The 19,215-nt window shown below is 39.4% G+C and overlaps 3 protein-coding genes across 4 annotated transcripts; 2 read left to right on the forward strand and 1 right to left on the reverse strand.

The window, feature by feature from the left end:
* The first annotated feature begins 135 nt into the window (after positions 1-135).
* Positions 136-7,439, forward strand: brat1 (BRCA1-associated ATM activator 1). Of its 2 annotated transcripts, none has more exons than XM_019269765.2 (12): positions 136-445; positions 1,272-1,420; positions 1,497-1,644; positions 1,749-2,196; positions 2,520-2,642; positions 2,764-2,855; positions 2,944-3,044; positions 3,159-3,339; positions 3,732-3,805; positions 4,660-4,744; positions 4,846-5,129; positions 5,732-7,439. In XM_019269765.2, the coding sequence occupies exons 1-12, from the start codon at positions 319-321 to the stop codon at positions 6,617-6,619; spliced, it is 2,700 nt and encodes an 899-aa protein (XP_019125310.2). In that variant the 5' UTR covers positions 136-318; the 3' UTR covers positions 6,620-7,439. The 2 variants fall into 2 exon arrangements, with proteins under 2 accessions (XP_019125310.2, XP_019125309.2); XM_019269764.2 differs by having other exon boundaries at positions 2,941-3,044; positions 5,732-7,438.
* LOC109140990 (CMRF35-like molecule 4) lies at positions 7,327-11,539 on the reverse strand. The gene is made up of 9 exons (XM_019269767.2): positions 11,446-11,539; positions 10,112-10,432; positions 9,888-10,016; positions 9,333-9,428; positions 9,216-9,235; positions 8,936-9,028; positions 8,219-8,311; positions 7,764-7,856; positions 7,327-7,464 (listed from the first exon to the last, which is right to left on the reverse strand). Exons 1-8 carry the CDS (start codon positions 11,480-11,482, stop codon positions 7,767-7,769), a joined length of 879 nt encoding a protein of 292 aa, XP_019125312.2. The 5' UTR covers positions 11,483-11,539; the 3' UTR covers positions 7,327-7,464; positions 7,764-7,766.
* Positions 11,540-13,737: 2,198 nt separating this feature from the next.
* On the forward strand, positions 13,738-18,740 carry LOC104929960 (GRB2-related adapter protein). The gene is made up of 5 exons (XM_019269759.2): positions 13,738-13,947; positions 14,058-14,155; positions 14,552-14,671; positions 18,075-18,375; positions 18,473-18,740. The coding sequence occupies exons 1-5, from the start codon at positions 13,870-13,872 to the stop codon at positions 18,650-18,652; spliced, it is 777 nt and encodes a 258-aa protein (XP_019125304.2). The 5' UTR covers positions 13,738-13,869; the 3' UTR covers positions 18,653-18,740.
* Positions 18,741-19,215: the final 475 nt, after the last annotated feature.

Below are 19,215 nucleotides of genomic sequence, written 5' to 3' on the forward strand. Positions count from 1 at the left end.
GGCGCTAGCACACACACTTTAACTTATCCATGAGTGTGTAGATCTGCGAACTGCGCATGCGCCTTTGTTTTGACTCTCTAACGTGACACTGGAAGAAGAAAGCAGAGGGAAGCCACGCACCGGCTCATCTGAACGATTTCCCGCGAGATGGACGTCTAGAAAAACTACAACACGGAAAAAAAAACTACATTTTGACTCTGCCACTTGACTCAATACAACCTAACGTAGCTGCTAGCTCTATTTACAAACACGTCAGTGTTCAATGTAACTAGCTGTGGAGTTATTAGTAATTCATTAACGCACACACACGTTAGTACCATGGACAGAGAGTGTGTGTCGCTGCTGCCCAGTGTGTGTGAGGTGCTGGCGGACTCAGGGAGGTCTCTGCCCGATGACACCAGCCTGGAGAAACTGTTGGACTGGTTCACAGGGCTCACCAAGGCTGGTTAGTACTGAAGTTATTGGCATAGTTTGTTCCTGGTTGTTTATAGGATGGATTACGGTAGCTGGATGTTAGGTCAGGTGAAGGCAAGGTGTATCCAGGTAACTAGATAGATACTAGGCACTGGGTAAAGTTGTGGCAATTTATGTTGGGTAATTTGGTTGCTTGCAACTTTGTTGGGGACTAAAACACTCACAATTATTGAATCTACATCTGCAGAAACTTCATTAATTGATTGAGTGTTTTTCTCTGTGAAATATCAGAGAATAGAATCTATTTTTAAATAATCTACAAATGCTGTTCATACCGTATCCATGTCTATACCACAACCTGCTACACAAACCAGATTTATCTCAGCATCCTTTGCACTCTGCACCATCGCACTATCGTCTACATTTTGATTCTATATTATTCAAATTCCTCGTGCACACATATCTGGCCAATAAAGCTGATTCTGATTTTGACAACTTCCCAGAACAGTCTAAACGTAAACATATTCAGTATAATATCATACGAGATAAAGATAAACAGCATATGATCACATTTGAGGGACAGTAATCAGTGACTGATGTCAGCTGGGATTAGTTCCAGGTCCTGCGACCCTGATAAAGATAAGCGATTATGGAATATAGATGAATAATTTTCAGTTAAATTGCTCTGTCTTTATACTTGATACCTTTTTATAAATCTTGATGCAATACTTACATGACCCTGAAGCTGTCGTGTGTACAAAGAGTGAGAGGAGCAGGGGGATCTTCCTTGAGGGTTATTGTACAGATGGATAACTTTCTATACAACTTTCTCATGTTCACTTTCTCTCCTGATGAAGGAGGATCTCAGCTGGAGGCCTGCCCATGTCTGCTTGAATTCATATCCGCTGTGGTTGGCAACACTGCTTCAGACCCCGGCGTACTCTCCTTCGCTCTCAAACTCACGGGCTTATTGGCCGCCACTGAGGACGGCTTCAAAATGCTTCAGGTAGAGTTAATGACACTTTTTACTTTTATTAATTTGTTACCAACATTTTCTGACTGGTGATGCTCCTCCACTGCAGGAACGCTCTGTTCTGGACCTGGTCTTCAACCATCAGCGCTGGCAAGAAGCAGGGCTCTGGGAGGATCCCTGTTTAAGGATTGGCTGGATTCAGGGATTAAAGAGCATGCTGCAGCACCCAAAGGCCCTCAGTTTCTTTGTGAAATCAGGTGACACTTCATGTCGGAAATTAGACCGTCTCTCCTAATTAGATAAGAGGTAGGAATAACGACTTTTACAACTAACCCTGAAATCTGTTTTCCTCACTCCCCAGATTTCATTGAACCACTCCTACAACTGCAGACAGACTCAAGTCTGTTCGTGGCCTCAGCTGCCAATCAAATGCTCGCCCACATCCTGCTCTTCTTTCAGCGAGTCTCTTCTGCAGGTTGTAACGGCGTAAACAAGAAAAAAGATGACAGGAGGACACAAACCTCCATCACAGACTTAGAACACCCAGCCGCCACTGTGGACACCATCGCAGAGTACACTGCTGTTCTTGTGGCGATCACTGGGTACCTCAAGGAGTCACTGGTTCCCAAAGAAAATCTCCATCAGAGTCTGCAGATCCTCAAACTTCTGTCCATGCTCCTGGCCCAGGCTGGGCCTCCTCTCTGGGACAAGCTGCTGCAGACAGTTGGAGACTCTCTGGAGGAGCTGGTGACGGTGAGCTGCAATCAGCTCACTCTGCCACTGATGGACGTCATTCTGGCTGCACACAGGTATGAACACAAACACAATGTATCATGGGAAAATTTGGTTTACAGACAGTCAAATAAAAAACAAATGCAATAAATAAAATTAGAATAAATACCTTATTATTATTATTTTCTACAAGGTGAACCTGTGGTTGTATAAAAGATATAGTACATATAGTATTAAAGGATAGTGAGAAGCCACGTAGATTTCCCTCCACCCGTACACTGACAGAGCACCTCTTGCATAAACATAATTTAAAAATAAAGAAGGGGAACAGAGGTAGTATCATTTATACGTATAATGAGTGGGTTCGGTGTTAAACTGTGTCCATGTTTGTCTTCTGCAGCTCCGGCACTGGTGAACATGTCTCAGATCAACGCGTCTCCCGTCTGCTATCATCCATGTTGAACATTAACAAACAGTCAGACCTCATTCACGCTGCAGCTGCTTTTCTTCGCAGAGGTCATCAGTAAGCATCTAACTCAGTTTGTAGAAGGTTTCTCACTTCAAGTAGTTCAAGAAAAACAGTATTTTCATTTATTCTAACCGCTGTGCGTGCTTTAATCTTCTTGTTCTGTGTTTCTGTCCAGTGATACTGTCCACACAGCCCGGGCTGTGAGAATACTACTGCTACCTCTCGACATTATAAGTGGCAAGACTCTACTGGGCACAAACACCACTGGTAAAACACACAAACATTTAAAATAATGTAAAATAAGGCAGTCTGTTCAGGATCTTTACAACTGAATATATTTTTGTTCTCGCAGCAGACGAGCATCGGTTTTCAATGGTGGAGCAGCTGAAGAGTAAAACCTCCTGCATCTCTATAATCTGTGTCTGTCTGACAAACACACCACAGATCACTCTCATGGTGAGGCTGTAAGCACAAAATAAATGAGTGGAGAGGAAATGGACTATAGTTTTTCTTTTTTTATGGGAAGCAGACTAATATATCTCTCTGTCTTTCTCTCTTTTCCCCCCTCAGCCTTCTGATGTCCTTCCCTGTCCTCCAGATTTAATTGTCACTGCAGTTCTGTCACTGTTAAGGATCTGCAGTGGCATCTCCTCGTCCGCCGGCTGCAGTGAGGCTTGCAGGAATCTAATCGGCAGTGGAAAAGTTCAGAAATGTGCTCTAGAGGCTCTGACGACTCTCAACAACAGCCCAGGTAAAACTGTGTGGCTGTATGTGTAAGTTTAGTAATTTAGTAACGAGTAGCTTAATCTCTTCACGTATAAAAATAAATATAATAAAATAAAACATTTCACTTAAACTAAACAATTTCTAGGTGTCTCAGTGGAACTGAAAAATAGAAAAAATAAGATACAGAATACAGATAAAAATACAGAAACGGATATAAATACACTAGAAAAGCTACATATTATGAACATATATAATATATATATATATATATTTATAATATTTATATATATATATATATAGATATATATATATATTTATATATATATATATATATATAATATACATATATATATATATATAATATATATATAGATATATATATAATAGATTTAAACGTGTCCCTCTTGTGTGTTTCAGGAGTGAAGGAGAAGATCAATGATGTGTTCACAGTCCTAATACAGTATCTGGACAATCCTGACTCTGACCCAACTGTAAGTTATGTCTATGTATACAACTTTAAATTATTTAGTCACTGACCTCCTACTACTACTGCTCTACTACTAAGAGCAGTGACTTAGAAGAAGACACCATCACTCAGACTGTCTTAAACTACAAGTTTAAACAGATTTGAAGAATAAAGTCAAAGTATTTGAGGTATTGAGGGATTTTTATGAGGAATATTTCAATAAGGGAACTTTCTGTTGCACTTGCAGAGCTTTTCAAATGTGTTCTCCATATAATTGAATTAGTTTTTTTGTTTTCATACTAATTTAATACTTTTTATCATGTAAAATATTTGAGAGTGATACAGTAGTACAATCTTAACTTCAGGACCACTTACTAACATTTTCCAGGACTTTCAGTTGCATCTCATGGCTTTTTTTTGTTCAGCTATCAATGAGTTGGTGAAATTGGCTCTATGTACTAAATAACGTGAAATGGTAGATCAACAACATCATCATCAACAGAAAATGTATCTTTTTTGTTACCAAACATTCACTGGTTCCAGTATCTCAAATGAATCAGTTTGTGTTGTTATAAATTGAATAATCTGAATAATCTTTGGTGTTTTGGACACCAGACGTTGGGTTCTGAAAAACTGAGATGTGGTGTTTCAATTTTTGGACATTTCATAAACGATTCAATTCAAGAAAATAATCAGCTGATTAATCAATAATGAAAATAGGAATAATGAGATCAAACTGTTTGTCTGGTTACATGAACAATGCTTGCACATGGATTGTTCCATATTTAAATTTATGAAGTCCCACCGAGAAAGAGTCTCTGTAAATCTGATTTATAAATAAATAAATCATCAAAATGACTGAATGTGTGTGTTTCTCAGGTACTCCACAAGTCTTACCAGGTCTTGGTAAAGTGGACAAGTGTCTGCACAGAACTCTCCTTTATAACAGAACAGCTCAAACAAGGTAAAGTTTACCATTAAAGCTCACGTGTGATAAATCTACACACAGAGCAGACTCTGCCTACATAACGTCCTACTGAAATGATATCTATGTCTTCATATTAGATCTCGTCGAGGTGGTGAAGAAGCGTGTGTGTGACATGCGTTGGGAGGTGAGAGACTCTACGGTGGAGTTTTTGGGACACCTGGCAGGCGTGCACGTCTTCCTGAAATCACCCGGGGAGGTGCGTGATGCGTGCGAGGCTCTGCTGGGCGGCTGCTGTACCACTCCTCTCCTGAGAGAGGCGCTTCAGGATACGGAGAGTTACGTGAGAGCCAGCGCCATCTCTGCACTGGCAAAGACTCAGGCACACAGCTGGCAGCAGGGAGAAAGACTCAGTCAGGAGGAGGTACGCAGAAATCGATTTACATTTGGCTCTTAAAAACCAGTTGGTGGAAGACTACGAGGAAAAACTTGCTCTGGTGTAAGATATCAGACTTTGAGCCTTCTTCTGTGAGATATATAAGATGTTGGATGATTTAAAATAAGCAAAATATCCAGATGTTCGATCGAATATGTAGGATCACCCTCAGACTTATGTTGGATTATAGCTGTTTAAACTGCGGATCAGACTTTGAGCTTTACTGTTTAAACACCAATATTTGAGCTAAAACAGTCAAACCATAATTTCTCATATCTCAAATCTGAGAGGTTGTGGTGCAGAATAGTTATGCCGAGGTCATGATGCATCCCAGATAAGTTGTCGTCCATTATGGCACACTACACAGGATAAGAACGATTAATTTCATCGCCCAACACAGACTGTCTTTTCCAAACACCCTATGTCTTGCAGATCGAGCTATACTTGGACTGGAAATGGCTATAATTGGAAAACATCTAAAATATAGAGCATAAACAAACTATGCAGGGCTTCAAAAGTAAACAACATACTCAATGGCTGCATAACAATGTGAACTTGACGGTTGCTGATAAACTTCTGTGTCCTTCCAGACTGAAATCGTGAGCCGACTGCTTGAAATTCTCTCCCAGGACACTGAGGGATTCTCCAGGAGGGCTGTTGTACAATACTTCATCGCCTGGTTCTCCTCATGCTCCTCAAACTCGCCTCCATCGTCATCCACCTCTCTCCAGATGCAGTGTGTGCGCTCCGTCCTCTCACAAGGCAGCGCAGATCTGGACTGGGAGGTCAAAGTTCACACGTTGGAGTTGGCTGAGCTGCTGCTGGATGAAGCGTTTTCAGCTCACCGGGGTTACAGGAAGTGCTCGGACACACATCAAGCCCTATCACACCCCTATGGAGTAGTTTCTGACCAGGCGTACACACCTCACACCCACACTGGTTCTCGCACAAAGGGGGTGGAGTCGGATTTGGCCAGAGTGTTAAACAATCTTGTCGAGCAGGGAGTCTTCTCAGCATTGCTGAGTGGTCTGGTTGACTGCGATAGGCCTGTCGGTCTGAAGGCCTGCCGACTGCTGATAACACTCAGAGACACAGTCTGTCCTCTGTCGCTAGGGGCACTGGATGCTACCACGGCAACCGTGTCCTGTGAACTGCCTAGCTGGAGCTGGGGGCAGGAGATCAGGAAGATATTAGGGAAGAGGAAGAGTGATGAGGCCAGAGGACAGAGGAGTTTCAGTGGAGCAGAGGAGGTTGATTCTGAAGACTGCAGAGTGATGAAGGAGGCATGCAGCGTGAGTGTGTGTGAGGTGTTGAGGTCTCTCAGTTTAGACGAAAGGCTGGGCGTCCTGACTCAAAGCAGTGACCACGTCCACAACTCTCCACTCTCTCTGCTGCAGGACATACTGACTGCAAGTGCTGCTCACACTCATTCAGATACACAACAAGCAGGACAAGAGGTCATAGTGGACTGCTACTGACACACACACACACACACACACACACACACACACACACACTGTTTTTATGTACGAAAGAGCAAGCCTTATATCCTGAACAGACAGCAAACGTAGAAACTTAAACCACAAAGTCACACTTTACGTGTTGTTATTTTTGTAATTTGCAATTCAAGTTTAAAGCAAACAGAAGACAATGTTTTTTGGTCTTTAGAATCATTACTGTATTGTTATAGTTGCTGTCATACAAGCAGGTAATACATTTGAAATAAAGTGAAGCGGCAGAAACTGCAGTTCCTTTAACGTCCGCTTGAAGCTGGCTACAGAATGTGTCAATTTCCATAAGTGCCTATATTAAAAGGTCCAACTTCACAGCAGAAATAAACATGTTTACAGCCTAAGTTCAGAAAACTGCTTTCGTCTCTATAGCTAATTTCCCAGAGTTCAGATTATATTGAGGCTTAAAGTTATGCATTATTAACAGCATGGCCGCTTTGATTGACAGGTAGGTGCTGTTACAGGTGGCTTGACAGCGACATGGCGGCGGCCAGAGCCACAGATTTTCTTTATATTCTTAGATGCTTTATATTGTCAGTGATCTGACCACTTTGCGAAAAGCGTCACATGGCTAATTCCAATCATAACAAAACACATTTAAAAATGTAATCAGTTCCTTCTTGCAGACCCACTTTTTGTCCCCAAATGTGAACTGAGCCCTCAGAATATAACCACTTTAACAGATTATTGTTCACATCATAATTTCAAATACAAAATATGTATGCAGAACAAATTTGCATTGTTGTGTTTGAGTGAATCCAAATCTATGACCCACTTCTTGTATCCACAGACATCGACTCCAGAACCGTATTCTGAGGAGAGAAACAAAAATGTAATATTGGAGAACAGAAAGAGAATATTGTCTCGATGAAACACATTTAGTGACATTAATCAAATCAATCAATGTTGAAACTTTATGTGTGATGTCTGTGATGTCTATTTTACAAGACAAACGCATTAACTATATTTTCTTTTCATTTTTTAAAGGGCTAAAGGTTCTCAAAGACAGTGGTGAACATTTACGTTGTTTTTAATGTTGTTCTTCAATGTCTTTCATATTATAGTGGAGCAATAGCTCATGCTGCATTGATCATTTAAACTAGTTACATACGTTTTAAGTGGGTTGGAGAGTGCTGTAGAATTGGTCTTCATCTTTCATTAATGGGTGGAGTGATTGGTGGGCTCCATCAGGACCTGTGGGGCTCTGTGAGACCAAATTAGGAAACAAACATCAACTTGACCACACATGTTGCAAATACAGAAAACAACATTGCAAAGACACCAGTGCCGAATACTTGTAACTTGTGCTGCACAAAACTCCCAGGACCGTGCAGAGCCAAAAAGGTCATTCTTTCTGAGGTCACCTTTAGCCAATATAACAATCATGTGTAGGCATTACCTTCCTCAGTGGTGGCGGTGGTGATTATCATACAGGTTACAGGTCATCTGTTAGCACTGGTTTATCACATAGTCAAGTCATAAACACTGAATCTCCTCAGAAATTATTAAAATGACCAACAATGACAATAGCTCATGCTGCAGTGATCATTCAAAGTAGTGACGTACCCTGTTGGTGGGTTGGAGAGTGCTGTAGAATTGGTCTTCATCTTTCATTAATGGGTGGAGTGATTCTTGGGCTCCATCAGGACCTGTGGGGCTCTGTGAGGCCAAATTACATTAGATTTATGTTATTAGAATATCAAATTAAAAGAATAAAACAAATTTATAAGCAAAGTTTAATTTAAATTGAAAGACAATTGCATTGGTGCAACGTGTCTACAAAGAGCACACATCTTCTAGAATACGGTGGCACTGAGAGCTCAACTCACTGCACCTTGAAGAAAACATGCCGACATATAAACCAAGAAAACGAAGAAAGAAACATCAACTTGGAAACACGCTGCAAATTCAGAAAACAACTTTAGAGCTATTACTCTACTGTGCACGTGCTTGGAGCATGCAGAGCCATTATAACAATCATGTAGGCATTAGCTCCCCGAGCGTGCCTCATTCTGTCAACACTGGTTTTTCTGATTTTTTTTAAATGACTGATATGCTGTAGTTCTGCTTTTTGTCTCAGCGAGGTCTTTTGAGGTCAGTGCTGCAGTCACTTTCTGAGCAGAAGCAGAACTCAATAAACAAGTTGTTGTTTTCTATATTTCATCGATACTTGTAGCTGTAATATTACTATTAATAGTAGTAGTAGTAGTAGTAATAACATTCTTTCATATGACAGTGGAGCCATAACTGATGCTGCAGTGATAATTCAAAGCGATGACATACCCTGTTGGTGAGTTGGAGAGTGCTGTAGATTTGGTCTTCATCCTTCGTTAATGGGTGGAGTGATTGGTAGACTCCTTCAGTATCTGCTGGGCTCTGTGCGTACATGATATGTTTGGTTTAAGTTATTAGACTATCAAATTAAAAGAGCAAATACATATGAGTGCTTTTTATAGTGCTTTGGTGCAACATGCTGCAAATACAGAAACATCATGGGGAGTGTTTCTATAGGACACTCGTGCTGAAACCCTGCACATGGTTTCAGAGGTTAAAGGAAACTCACCTCTCGTGTGTCTTCTTTTCCTAAAAACATGAAGGACAACATTTGTTAATATGGCTGATGTGGCTGTTGCCATCTATATATGTATATACAATGTGTGTGGTGGTTTGAGGGCCTTACTTGATTGCTTCCTCGTTATCTTCCATATCAGTGTTGGCATGACGACCAGTACAATTATAACAATAATGACACATATAATCGAAAATAGCACATGTCCTGCCCAGAGAAGGAAGAAGATAGATGAAAAAAAAATTGTCACACTTCAACGTATAAATAACAGTTTGTTTCTTGCATGTTCATTACTAAAGACAAAATGAATTTCTCAATAATCTCAGAGAGTGAGAATACTGACTTTAAAATGAGCTGAAAACTGAACATTTAAACTTTAATTAGTCATTCCAAGTATAAAAAAATGTACTTGTCAAGATAGAGTCCAGTAAATTTTACAAATTATGTGACACTAGGAGCGACTGCGTATCCGCACATACATTTATTTATCACATTTAAGAAAACATTTCATACATTCTTTCAACATTTGGTGTTTAACCTGCAAGTTAAATCTATATTTTAATTATGTGTCACCCTGGACTTTGCAACTTCAGTTAACATTAAAATATATATGTCTTTTTTTTTTTTATTAATATATTTTTAAGTTCAGAAAAACACACTTCATACCAGCTCCTTGTGTTGATGTTGCAGCAATAGTTGCTGTAAAATTGATGATGTATGACGTAGATATATCAGTAATAATAGTAATAGTAGTAGTAATATCTGTCGGAGTTGGGCTGGGACTGGAAGACTGGGCTGAAAATAATAGACACAGTATATCTCAACTATTTGGACAGTTACTACTTGTAGGAGTGGTATTTTTGCAAATAAAAAGATGAGCATAAACTTACCATCTGTAACTTTAAGATTCATCTCTATATAATCGTAGAAGATTATTCCCTTCACTCCACAATAATACTTCTTGGAGTCTGACTTTTGGAGATTCATGAAAGTCACAACTAATCCATCTTTGCGGTTAGTTATCTGTATTCGATCTTTACGTACAGTCTTTCCAGACGCTGCAGTGATGATGTCATCTGAGCATAGACTACAAAAGAACTTATCTTCTGTTTCTACATCTTTCCAAACGTTCCAGCCGGTGCATTTGAACGTCACACTTTTTCCAACAGTTCCATCTATGTTGGCAGGCTGGACCTCCACAATACTCAGAGCTACAAGTGAAAATAAAGGAAACATTGTTTGCCATTGTGTCAACACATAGACAAATATGCACATTTCTGCACATTTCTTTTAATGATACTATAGAGGGCATAGAGGGATTTGATATCGAGATGGAGTGAGTATACAGATACCTCAGTGTTGACCTTAACAACAAACAGCAACAAGACAGATGTCCTGTACAAAAAGGACTGGACTAAGTGTGCTGGACTTTCTGTCTCTCTCTCTCCGTGGTTCCCCCTCCCCAGCAGACGACTGCCTAGTAATAATGAAGATGCTACCACAGAATATATCATAGAGACAGAAAAAGACTCAAACTGAAAACAAAACAAACAAACAAAAAAAAAACTGGTCAAGATGTCCAGCTCTGTCCTGGACCCTAGATTCCACAGAGGAAGTGAGAGAGAGGAGGATGTTAGCAAAGCTGACATCCATCACGAACAACTCCTCACCTCCTGCACGAGACTGTGGAGGCATTACTCAACTATTTGAGTAAAGTGCTTCACAGAGCAGAATAAAAACAGAAATAGACAACAGCGAACGGTTCTTTAGGCAACAGAGCAGTTGCATAAAGACTAGAAATTAGAACTAAATAAAAAAAGCATAAAACTACAACAACAAAGCAAATAAAAACAATACAACCTATAAGGTAAAAAGCTCAATTTAATAACAGTTGCATACAAATTAAAAAAACAAAATAACAAAGACAGTTCCTTCAGCAATGGACAGCTACTCCCACCATGTAAGAAGCAGCTTCTTCATTCAAGCAGGTCCTTCATTCAGACTCTTTAACACCAGCACGGCTCTATTTGTTTTTCAAATATTTCTTACTTGTAAGTATCATCCTTGTATATACGAGCTGCTGTGACAAGTGAATTTCCCCAGTGTGGGATCATTAAAGTCTATCTTATCTCACATTTAGCAAACAAACAAAAAAGTACACCATCTAAGAGCTACTGTGTTTATACACAAACATAGACAATACAATAAAAAAAGATAAACTCACCAGAAAGAAGACAGGAGTACACATAGATTTTATTCATCGTGAAAATGATGCGCAAAGAACACAAGTGCTACAAGGATGATCTGGTCAATGACCACAAAGTCTTTGCATTTCCTCTTTCTCTTACCTCGCTCATCTTCAAGTTCTGTTTTCTCAACAGCTCCTCCCTTTCCCTTGAAAGTCACACACACACGCATGCACGCATTGAGCATGCAGAATAATAGACTGTGTTAGTATGTACTTGACACATAACACGTATACATATGCAATGTGTTGCACAGCGTGTTATGTCCACACAGTCCCAGTTATGCGTGTTATGTGTCAAAGAAGCAAAAATTAGAGAAAGTCTGAAAAAAAAATCATGTAATAGAGAATTATGTGAGTTTTTCTGAGAGTTATTTTATCAGCCAAAAGGCATTTATGTTAATGCATCTTGAAGAATAACATGAAAATACTGTAATTCTCAAAATACATCAGGTCAAGAGATGATTATAATTTACATGCTTGTGTGTGTTTGTTTGTAGGTGGTTTGCAGGACGGGTGACAAGACTTAATGCTGAGAAGCATCTGCGCTGGCAGGACGCTGGAGTGTTCCTTGTGAGGGAGAGTGAATCAGCTCCTGGAGAGTTTTCTGTCTCTGTGAGGTCAGTAAACGCACCACACGAGCAGCAAACACACAAACAAACAAACACAAGAGATGTGAAAAGTCTCTCTGCAGCCTGCTCTCACGTTGCGATGGTAATAAGTAAATAATGTAGATGTAAGTCTCATTCTAAGGTAAATCAAATCAAATCAAATCAAATCAATTTTATCTGTATAGCCCAAAGTCACAAAATACATTTGCCTCAGAGGGCTTTACAATCTGTACAGTAACAAAAACATAAGTATTGTTATTTTCATGTGATCAAGCACTAATGAAAACACAGTTATGCATATTTTATTACATTTCTGCCATATTCTGTCAATGGAGCCCCCTAAATCTTACACATTGGACTTTTAATATTATAATTTCAATACCAAGCAGGGAGGTGGTGATCCTTGTTGCCTTTTTTGATACAATGCACTTGTGTTTACTTCCAGCAGAGGTCAGTCACAACTCACCAATAGTTCTGCACTGGCCTAAAACTGGAACTAGACCTGGAATAATCTGATCTGACAAATTTTCAAACCAAATCTACATTTTTGTCAAATATTTATCTCATCCATAACGCACTGTTAGCTCACCAGGCTGATTCCACTCTCATCCACACATTGTCACACTGTGTCCACACTGACCGGGCAGCAAAAGCAAAATGTTAGCCGGCGGCAGCAGTAGCTTCGGTCCTATGAGGCTGTATTGATTTGAAGTTCAAGTACATCTGTTTCAACAGATGTTTGGTATGAATGACTGAAACAATACAGTCGATACGTCATGTGTAGACAGCCTATCAATCTTTTTTGTGAAATAAAACCATGTGAAATATTTAGGCAAAATGGTAAACACATACAACTCATCTGAAATGCAATGAAGGCCTAAACTACGTACTGTTTTGACATATAGACGTATCATATGTGTTCTGTTATGTTAGTTCAACGGGAAAAGTCACTAATAACTGAAACTGTCAAATAAATGTAGTGTAGTAAAAAGTGCAATACTTTCTCTGAAATGTAGAGGATTAGAAATACGATATAAATTAAATTTATAACTTTAGAAGGTTCAGTAACAAAGACCACCACCTACCCTCCATACACCTACCCTTCACCCCTCAACCCTCATCCCTTCATCCCTACAGTACATCATCTCAGTTCATCTTTATCCCCAATATGCAATAATCCTGTCTAAATTTAAAGCCATACTGACGTGGTCCTTGTTACTCAAAGTATCATAAATAGAAATACTCATGTAAAGTACTTCAAAAGTGCACTGGCCATACTTGACTAAATGTGCTTTTTTACTCTCCACCACTGCTGTTAGGCAGCTTTTTCATGGTGAGCTGTTAATTTAAATTCTTTAAACCTTTTCAAATCTGAAAAAGAGTGACTCATCTGATGTTGGTTAACCTTTGCAGAGGCTTGTTATAATCATAAACACTTCAGGTCATCACACTCTACTCTGGGTTATTTTTATCCTTTTTTCTGTGTCTCTTTCCTTCTTTCCACTGTCACTGATTTCCCTTGTGGAAATGCTTTTTTAAAGCCCCAGAGAGTTTTAATGTGTGTAGAAATCAGAGATGGAAATGAAGGGGGCACTCGTCAACGCCACGTGTTCACACACCCTTCAACTCAGTCACATGCAAGAACAGAGGGACACACACACACACACTGATTATCTCATCCTGTAATAGAGTGTCATCACACCGCTGCGCTCTAATCACACAGCTGTATTCCCTCTCTTCATTCATGATAGTGAAACTATTTTGGTAGCTGCCTCTTACTCTCCTGTACAGCATGGAGGCGGTGGCTCTTTTCTCTTTCACTGCATCAGAAGCGGATGAGCTCAGTTTTCAGAAAGGGGACATCATCAAGGTAAGAGTGAAAATGTTTGGGTTGATGCGTTTAGAGGTGTTAGATTTAACAAAGTAATAAAAAGGTTGCATGTTTATGTAGTAAGAATAACATGTGCATGTGTGTTTTAGGTGACAGAAATGGAGGATGATTCTTGCTGGTTTACAGCAGAGATCGAGGGCAAGCGTGGCTACGTGCCAGAGAACTACATTTCCCTCCTTCCTTATCCGTAAAAACATGATTTTCCTACATATTTTATACTGCAGCATATATATATATATATAGGATAGAAAACATAGTATCATGCAAGTTGATTGCCATCTTTTGACATCAGACTTGTGGCCCCTTTATTACAGATTATAATCTCAATTTTCAAGATTAGATTGTTTCATTTGAAGAAACTTTTGAGGGCCAAAGAAGCAAAAATAAGAGGAAGTCTGACAAAAAATTAAGATAATGGAGAATTATGTGAGTTTTTCTGAGAGTTTGAACCCCTGATCTATATAACTGTGTTATTTTATCAGCCAAAAGGCATTTATGCATCTTAAAGAATAACATGAAAATACTGTAATTCTCAGGTCAAAAGATGATTATAATTTACATGCTTGTGTGTGTTTATTTGTAGGTGGTTTGCAGGACGGGTGTCAAGACTTGATGCTGAGAAGCATCTGCGTTGGCAGGACACTGGAGTGTTCCTTGTGAGGGAGAGTGAATCAGCTCCTGGAGAGTTTTCTGTCTCTGTGAGGTCAGTAAACGCACCACACGAGCTGCAAACACACAAATAAACACAAGAGATGTGAAAAGTCTGACAAGTCTCTGCAGCCTGACGTAACCTTCCATTGCGATGGTAATAAGTTGCAGGATGTTTGTGTGCTGCGGTGCAGCAGTTATTTTTGCATGTGTTGAATCTGCTGCTGTAATTCCTCATTCAACCACCCTTTTTGACAGCATCTGCTCTAGTTTAATGCCTTATTGGCAGAATATACTGCAGGGCCAGTGTTGCATGAAACATGCATGCAGCAGTATCTTCTTGTTATAATAGATGCTGTTTTTCCATCACACTGAGCACATTTGCAAGTTCCAGCGTCCACGTGTCTTTGAGTGTGTGTCAGGGTCAGTGGAGAGTCAGACTATTTAAATATGTTCTACGAGAACAACTAAAAATATAACTGTTCGAGTGTGTGTGTGTGTGTGTGTGTGTGTGTGAAGAGGTGTAATCTGGGTCACCAAAGTGACGTGGGACACATTTAATCATTGAGGGTAAATTAAATGTGTTCAATAATCGGGGCATTACATAACATAACACTCAGTCTTTAATTAAACACAGGTACGTTATGCAACACATGCCTCAGACATGCATGTGCACGTATTATATGTTCATATGTTTTTCAGGCACAACATGTGTCTGCCTGCGAAGCCCGAGAGTATTTTATTTATGTTCATGTAATAGTTCATACAAGAGTCATTCCATGAGTGCTGATATACAGAATAACAGCACTGAGACTTGTATCAATCTGCTTCACAGGGGGTCGAAATCTGTTTTATTAATAAATTATTATTAAATTATAACAAACTAAACAAACAAAAACCAAACAGAAAAACAACATTTGACTATGAATGGTCATCAGAAGAGGAAGAAGGGAAGGAAAGAAGTCTGGATACTTCAGTGCAAACCTCCAAGTGTGATACATTACATTATCATGTTATAACATGAAACACTTTATGTTATAACAATAAATGATCACATCATAATGTGATACTGATAGATTTTTATTTCCCTGCCGTGGCAGCAGTGCGCTTCCACACCTACGACATCAGCCAACCTAGACAAATTAGAGAACACCATAAAACACAAACAACATGAGCTGCTTTCTGACTTAGCGACGTCTCAAAATTGTTAACGTCGACTGGACTGCGAGACACATAGACTTATAGCTCAAAGCTAGAAACAGTGCAGTCTCAGGCCAGTTGTGTTGGTGAAGGCAAATAAATGATTAAATAAGCAAACAATTCATAATCTGTTGTCACTTATTACCGTTAACTTAGAAATGGTGCTTGTAGAAATGTTATATAAAAGCAATATCACACTTGAGGTTGTGATGTTATTCTGAATATCAGCACGCTGTGATTAACAGCCTCATGCCCACAACCTAATCACAGCTGTGCGGATATTCAGTACAGCATCACTCGCTCTCATGTGATATTGCTTAATCATGCACACAGTGTAACCCACAGAACGATCAACAGAGGGTGATCATGTTCAAGGAGAGCTCATAGGACTGTTTCATAGTCGTAAACTGCAGCGATTCATTAAAGGAGCTTAAAATCTCAACACGTCTGCAGTAGATTTAGATGATGGCAAAACACAACAACAGTGATATGAGACATGACAGCTTCCTCTGAATCATCCTGTGATTATCTATACCTGCTTTTTTTAATCTTAAGGTTAACACAAATGACCTGTGTCCCAATTCCATACTACAGACTAACTCTTTAAGTATGTAGCGTGTTAAAACACGCTATAAGAAAAACTTGATGGCACTATTGTCCCACAATACCGTGCACAAAGGAAGCTTATGGAGCTTACAGCTGAAAAATAATAAAATAGGTAGTGGTGAAAGAGCTTCAGGAACAGCTCAGAAAACCAAAAATAACTTATGTGTGCTTGGAAAAACATTTTCACTCTGATAAGAGGAGCTGTACTGAACGGCTGCATGTTTTTCTCGTCTCAGTTATCGTGTTTTAAGATACTTTACTGTTTATACTCGCCCTAGTGGTGTTACACTATTAATATAAAACTGTTCTGTTTCTTGTAAGAAAACAGTACACTGTAAGCATGATTATGTAGTGCAGTGTATCCTGTATATATTTACTTTGTAGTGTGGAACTGGGACACAGCAGCAGGCAGACAAACATTAAAATTCACACACCTATGTGCAATTTGGAGTCTCTAATTAACCTAATTGTTTTTCTTCAAACTGTGGGAGGAAACTAGAGCACCAACAGGACTGAAACATGCAAAGATCAAGCTTCTCGTTGTGAGGAAACCACTGTGCTGAATAAATATATTAATGAGAATACTACAAACAAGAGTCTTTGTAAGAGCATCACTCAGCAGTGGTGTTGCGCTCCTCTTAGAGTAATTATCTTCAGGCGTGTATGGGAGGGACAAACTTAAAAAACAATTACAGACAGGAAAGAGTACACTGTTGTTGTTGTGAAAGTGAAATGTATCACAGCCTTTAAACAATTACGCTAACAAAACAATTCAAAAGCAATTGATCCCAGTAGTACAGTACAGAAAACAACACAACATAAAAGATTATGAACAAACTGTAAAAGGTGTTGGCTGAAGCTACAGTTCATTACAGTACATAGGAAAAGTACTATGATGATAAGAAATAACAATATGCTGAGATCTGCATCATAGTTCACATACAATGGTGTACTTTGTATAAGTAAGTATATTACGCTTCCAGAAATGTTTATATTAGGGTCGCAAGTGGCAATTTTATTAATTATTGATTATTGGGAGATTTTTCGATATGTGATAGAGCGTAAACAAAATGATTTATTGGTTATATCACTGCTAAGTTGTTGGGTTTCAATATATTTTCACGGTTAAAAGACCAAAAGATTAATCGAAGAAAATAAACAGCACTTTAATTGATAATTAAAATAATCATCCTTAATCTATGAAATGTAAATATTATATTTCTTTAGGACCAAAATGACGTCAATCCAAAACCTAAAGACATCAATTGTGTCAATTTGTTTTAAGCAGAGTAGCTGGAATCAGGGACTCAAGACTATATTGATCATTAATTCATTGTTTTAATCTTGTCGATCAGGTAATGGATTAATAAACGTATTCAGCCATACGTCTTTCATTTGTGCTTTGTTCGTCACAGTGCACAGTGTCAGTATGAGTCAAACTATTTAACGTCTGTGAGCTTTTCAAAACAGCTCAGACCAGACTGATGTGTTTATTCACAAGTGTGTCGCCGTTTCCCACACTAACAGAGGAATGCACAGAGCATCTGCATGAATTCCTAAACACAGAAACAAAGAGTGGAATGAAGACACTCTCAGCCTCAAACTGCATGCCTGCCTTCATCCCCTTCATTTTTCTCGCTCTTGTTTTACAGTTATGGTGACAGGGTGGAACATTTCCGAGTGCTGGAGGGGGGCGGTCAGTACTGTATCTGGGATGAGTCGTTTTGCTCCCTCAACCGGTTGGTGCATTTCTATAGGACTCACAGCATCGCTGTGGAGAAAGTGATCTGCCTCAGAGACCCGCCCTCATGCCCTCACCTGTTGGCCCACTTTGGCCGTAACCCCTATCCCAACCCTTACAAAAGCAGCTCTCAGGAGACCCTTCCCTCAGCCCGACCCTACTCCCACAGAGAGAGAGAGTCCTCCCCACATCTGTTTGAACCCGCTGTGGGGGTATGACGAATGATTAAGCATCATAAATCTTCATAAATTTCTCTTAAACACACACCTGTTCTGTCTGATGACATGGCTTTGCTCTGTCTTTGTGTAGAAACCTCGTCTGGCTCATGCCCTCTGTGACTATACTCCCCCTCAGACCGCCCACCTCCACTTCCTGCACGGTGATATCATCAACCTGCTGGACTGCTCGAGCTCACTGACCTGGAGAGGGAGCTGTCGAGGTCGAGTAGGAGTATTTCCGCCAGAATACGTCCAGCTGCTGTACCACTGACCATCATATCAAACTGAACACTGTCAGAAAAAGTTTACCTTTCTTATCAAATGATCGAGCTAACAATCAGCCCAATAATTTGTTTATCGACAGAGGAACATTAATTGATAGTAATTTGATTGAAACTTTCTGTTTGTCTGTGCTCCTAAAGCAGGTGAGGATTGAGTTGATCGAGATGATTATGTTGTCAGATACTTGCTCCAATCAGAATTTTGCATCATTTGAAACCAAATCTCATGACAGTTGATGAGCTGTTTGTTCACTGTCAATCAAATCTGATCAAACCACAACAAGACAGTTAAGAGTTACAACTAAAACTAAAACTGTGTTTTTTTATCACGTTATTCTTGCTTACGGAAGCCCTACTGTAAGTGTTCATGCATTCATAAATTTGATTTAATCTGTTTTCGCGTGATAACAAGTTAATTTCATTTGCTTTCTTGAGATCTTGAGTTATCTGTATGTCATTATCTTGAAAATGAGATAATGGGATAATTTTCTTGTGATGTTCAGATATGTCACTCTGTTTTCTTGAGATAACGACATAATTCATTTGAGATCTC

Source organism: Larimichthys crocea, chromosome X (genome assembly GCF_000972845.2).
Source record: "Larimichthys crocea isolate SSNF chromosome X, L_crocea_2.0, whole genome shotgun sequence".
Classification (NCBI taxonomy): domain Eukaryota; kingdom Metazoa; phylum Chordata; class Actinopteri; family Sciaenidae; genus Larimichthys; species Larimichthys crocea.